Source organism: Lottia gigantea (assembly GCF_000327385.1).
Source record: "Lottia gigantea unplaced genomic scaffold LOTGIsca_266, whole genome shotgun sequence".
In the NCBI taxonomy this organism is placed as follows: Eukaryota; Metazoa; Mollusca; class Gastropoda; family Lottiidae; genus Lottia; species Lottia gigantea.
In genome coordinates this window covers 32,558-36,959 of record NW_008708829.1, presented here as the reverse complement: position 1 = coordinate 36,959, position 4,402 = coordinate 32,558, and the positions used below count along the sequence as shown (strand labels likewise).

At 34.6% G+C, this 4,402-nt stretch overlaps 1 protein-coding gene across 1 annotated transcript; it reads left to right on the top strand.

The window, feature by feature from the left end:
- Nucleotides 1-581: 581 nt before the first annotated feature.
- Nucleotides 582-1,193, top strand: LOTGIDRAFT_175304 (hypothetical protein; the record flags this gene model as incomplete). The annotated part of the gene is made up of 1 exon (XM_009056168.1): nucleotides 582-1,193. One exon carries the CDS (start codon nucleotides 582-584, stop codon nucleotides 1,191-1,193), a length of 612 nt encoding a protein of 203 aa, XP_009054416.1.
- Nucleotides 1,194-4,402: the final 3,209 nt, after the last annotated feature.

Sequence of the window (4,402 nt, the reverse complement as noted above, 5' to 3'; positions counted from 1 at the left end):
TTTATTATTATTGATTGCTGTACAATTTAAAAATTGTTATTTTAACTGACTTCAATGATATGAAGTAAAGAAAATGACTAAAGTATTTCAGTAGGAATTCAGAAAATAAAAAATACAGATTACATTTGTACAGTCTTCGTTGTGATTATTATTTTAAAAAGGATTGTTGTGCTCTAGTGTAGTCATATAACTCATAATTACCCAGTTCTTATCGACAATAGACTGATATAACGATTTATTAATGATTAGGTTTTCAAGAGGCTGTATTAGCAATTTAAGTCATTAGATGCTATGTATCAAGTCGAGAACATAGATAGTCTGTTGTTAGCTGCTATATATCGAGACTAAAACATAGATAGTCTGTTGTTAGCTGCTATATATCGATACGAGAACATAGATAGACTGTTGTTAGATGCTACGTATCAAGTCGAGAACATAGACTGTTGTTAGCTACTATGTATCGAGACGAGAACATAGATAGTCTGTTGTTAGCTGTTATGTATCGAGACGAGAACATAGATAGTCTGTTGTTAGCTGCTCTATATCGATACGAGAACATAGATAGTCTGTTGTTAGCTGCTATGTGTCGAGACGAGAACATAGATAGTCTGTTGTTAGCAGTTATATATCGATACGAGAACATAGATAGTCTGTTGTTAGTTGCTCTATATCGATACGAGAACATAGTTAGTCTGTTGTTAGCTGCTATGTGTCGAGACGAGAACATAGATAGTCTGTTGTTAGTTGCTATGTATCAAGTCGAGAACATTGATAGTCTGTTGTTAGCTGCTATGTGTCGAGACGAGAACATAGATAGTCTGTTGTTAGCTGCTATGTATCAAGACGAGAACATAGATAGTCTGTTGTTAGTTGCTATGTATCGAGACGAGAACATAGATAGTCTGTTGTTAGTTGCTATGTATCAAGTCGAGAACATTGATAGTCTGTTGTTAGCTGCTATGTGTCGAGACGAGAACATAGATAGTCTGTTGTTAGATGCTATGTGTCGAGACGAGAACATAGATAGTCTGTTGTTAGCTGCTCTATATCGATACGAGAACATAGATAGTCTGTTGTTAGCTGTTATGTATCGAGACGAGAACATAGATAGTATGTTGTTAGTTGCTATGTATCAAGTCGAGAACATAGATAGTCTGTTGTTAGTTGCTATATTTATCGAGACGAGAACATAGATAGTATGTTGTTAGCTGTTATGTATCGAGACGAGCACATAGATAGTCTGTTGTAAGCTGCTATGTATCAAGTCGAGAACATAGATAGTCTGTTGTTAGTTGCTATACTTATCGAGACGAGAACATAGATAGTATGTTGTTAGTTGCTATGTATCGATACGAGAACATAGATGGCCTGTTGTTAGCTGCTATGTGTCGAGACGTGAACATAGATAGTCTGTTGTTAGATGCTATGTGTCGAGACGAGAACATAGATAGTCTGTTGTTAGATGCTATGTATCAAGTCGAGAACATAGATAGTCTGTTGTTAGTTGCTATAAATCAAGTCGAGAACATAGATAGTCTGTTGTTAGCTGCTATGTAACGAGACGAGAACATAGATAGTCTGTTGTTAGCTGCTATGTATCAATACGAGAACATAGATAGTCTGTTGTTAGCTGTTATGTATCAAGTCGAGAACATAGATAGTATGTTGTTAGCTGCTATGTATCGATACGAGAACATTGATAGTCTGTTGTTAGCTGTTATGTATCAAGTCGAGAACATAGATAGTCTTTTGTTAGCTGCTATGTATCGAGACGAGAACATAGATAGTCTGTTGTTAGCTGCTATGTATCAATACGAGAACATAGATAGTCTGTTGTTAGCTGTTATGTATCAAGTCGAGAACATAGATAGTCTGTTGTTAGCTGCTATGTAACTAGACGAGAACATAAATAGCCTGTTGTTAGTTGCTATGTGTCGAGACGAGAACATAGATAGTCTGTTGTTACATGCTATGTATCAAGTCGAGAACATAGATAGTCTGTTGTTAGTTGCTATATATCAAGTCGAGAACATAGATAGTATGTTGTTAGCTGCTATGTATCGATACGAGAACATTGATAGTCTGTTGTTAGCTGTTATGTATCAAGTCGAGAACATAGATAGTCTGTTGTTAGCTGCTTTGTGTCGAGACGAGAACATAGATAGTCTGTTGTTAGCTGCTATGTGTCGAGTCGAGAACATTGATAGTATGTTGTTAGTTGCTATGTATCAAGTCGAGAACATAGATAGTCTGTTGTTAGTTGCTATATTTATCGAGAACAGAACATAGATAGTATGTTGTTAGTTGCTATGTATCGATACGAGAACATAGATAGTCTGTTATTAGTTGCTATTTATCGAGACGAGAACATAGATAATAATAATAATAAAGTTTATTCAAGTAGTATACGACTTTCGTCATGGTACAAACGTTAACAAAAATAGATTTGAATTTTCTAATAAAGAAAATGCATATAATAAAATAAATTTCAAATATAGACTAGAGCCACTCGTGGCACAGAGTGGGACTTTGCAAATGTAGCAAATTGCAAAAGACCCCGAAAAAATCAACCTTCCACGATAATTAGATCATGTGCAAGAACAGTCTAAAGTTGAGAAATTTTCATTTTTTAGAAGATTCTAATACCGGAAGTAGACGTCAGACCTCACAAATGAAAGTATCAGCAGATAGCCAAGGTCAATGACCTTTGATCTTGTAAAGGAGAAGGTCTAAAAAGGTCAAGATCAAGAGATATACGTCATCAAAATTTCTAATTGCACACGACTATAAAACCGGAAGTTGACATAGGACAGCAAATATAAAAGTATAAATAGATAGCCAATGCCAATGACGTTTGATCCTACAAAGGTCAAGGTCAACAAAGGTCAAGGTCAAAACTTGAAAATATTGAATTTCCAAAACCTGTTCCTTTTTTTGAACTATGAAGCGGAAACAACCGAACTTCTAATACAAAGTGGCTCAAAACATGAGGTAATTGTATGCAAAGTTCCATTTTGAACAAACGTGTACTTTGCGAGTTATGCCCTTGGCCAAAAATGTCAATAATGAGTAATTTAACCCGGATGTGCCACGCCCACCTCATTTATTTGATATAATTTAATTAATATTCAAAATGTTATGTCGTGTATCAAATGCCAAGGTTATACATAATACAGGTCAAAAGATATAGGTCAACAAAAGTCAACAAAGGTCAAAATCGAAAATTGAAAATATCCAAATGTTAAAACCCGTTCCTTTTTTGGAACTATAAAGCTGAAACAACTAAGCTGTTAACACAAACTGGCCAAAAGGATGATGTAATTGTGTGCAAAGTTCCTTTTTGAACAAATGTATTCTATGCAAGTTATGCCCCTTCCCAAAAATGTAAACATTTAGTAATTCAACCCGGATGTGCCACGCCCACATCAATTTATTTGTCATAGTTGAATTCATATTCAAAGTGTCTAGATGTATTCCAAATTTCAAGGTTCTACATCAAATAGGTCATAAGATATACATACACCAAGTTCAAAGAGACACAAATATTGTAAAAAAAAACCTCAAATTTGAAAAAAAATGACGAATTTCAATTTTGCTGTAAAATAACGATTGTTATATATCAATGTAAGGTGCGTGAGAAGCACATTAGGAAACCGAAAAAATTAATCCTGTAAGTTAATTATGTCACGTGCTACAGCAGTCCAAATTTGCGAATTTGTTTTTTTCGGACAGTTATAAAACCGGAAGTACATGTCGGAGGTCAAATGTCAAATTATCAAATGATAACCAAGGTCAATGACCTTTGACCCTGTAAAGGTCAAGGTCACCAAAGGTCAAGGTCACGAGATATCACTCATCAAACTTTCAAAATGCATACGACTACAAAACCGGAAGCTTACGTCCGACATCAAATATGAAAGTATAAATAGATAACCAAGGTTAATGACCATTGACCCTACAAACGTTAAGGTCATCAAAGGTCAATGTCAAAAAATGAAAATATGGAAATTCTAAAACCCGTTCCTTTTTTTGAACTATAAATCTGAAACAACTGTCCTTTAAACACAAACTGGCCAAAGAGATGAGGTATTTGTGTGCAAGGTCCCTTATTGAACAAATGTAGACTATGCAAGTTATGCCCCTGCCCCAGATTTGAACAACTAGCAATTTAACGCGGATGTGCCACGCCCATCTGAACTTTTTTGTCATGATTTAATTCATTTTCAAAATGTCTAGTAGTGTTATAAATTTCAAACTTCTACATCAAATAGGTCAAAAGATATACATACACTAAGCTCAAAAACACAAAAATATTGTAAAAAAACACTCAAATATCAAAAAAGTACGAATTTCAATTTTGATTTTAAAAACTTTTGTGATATATCGTTAGAAAGAGTATGAA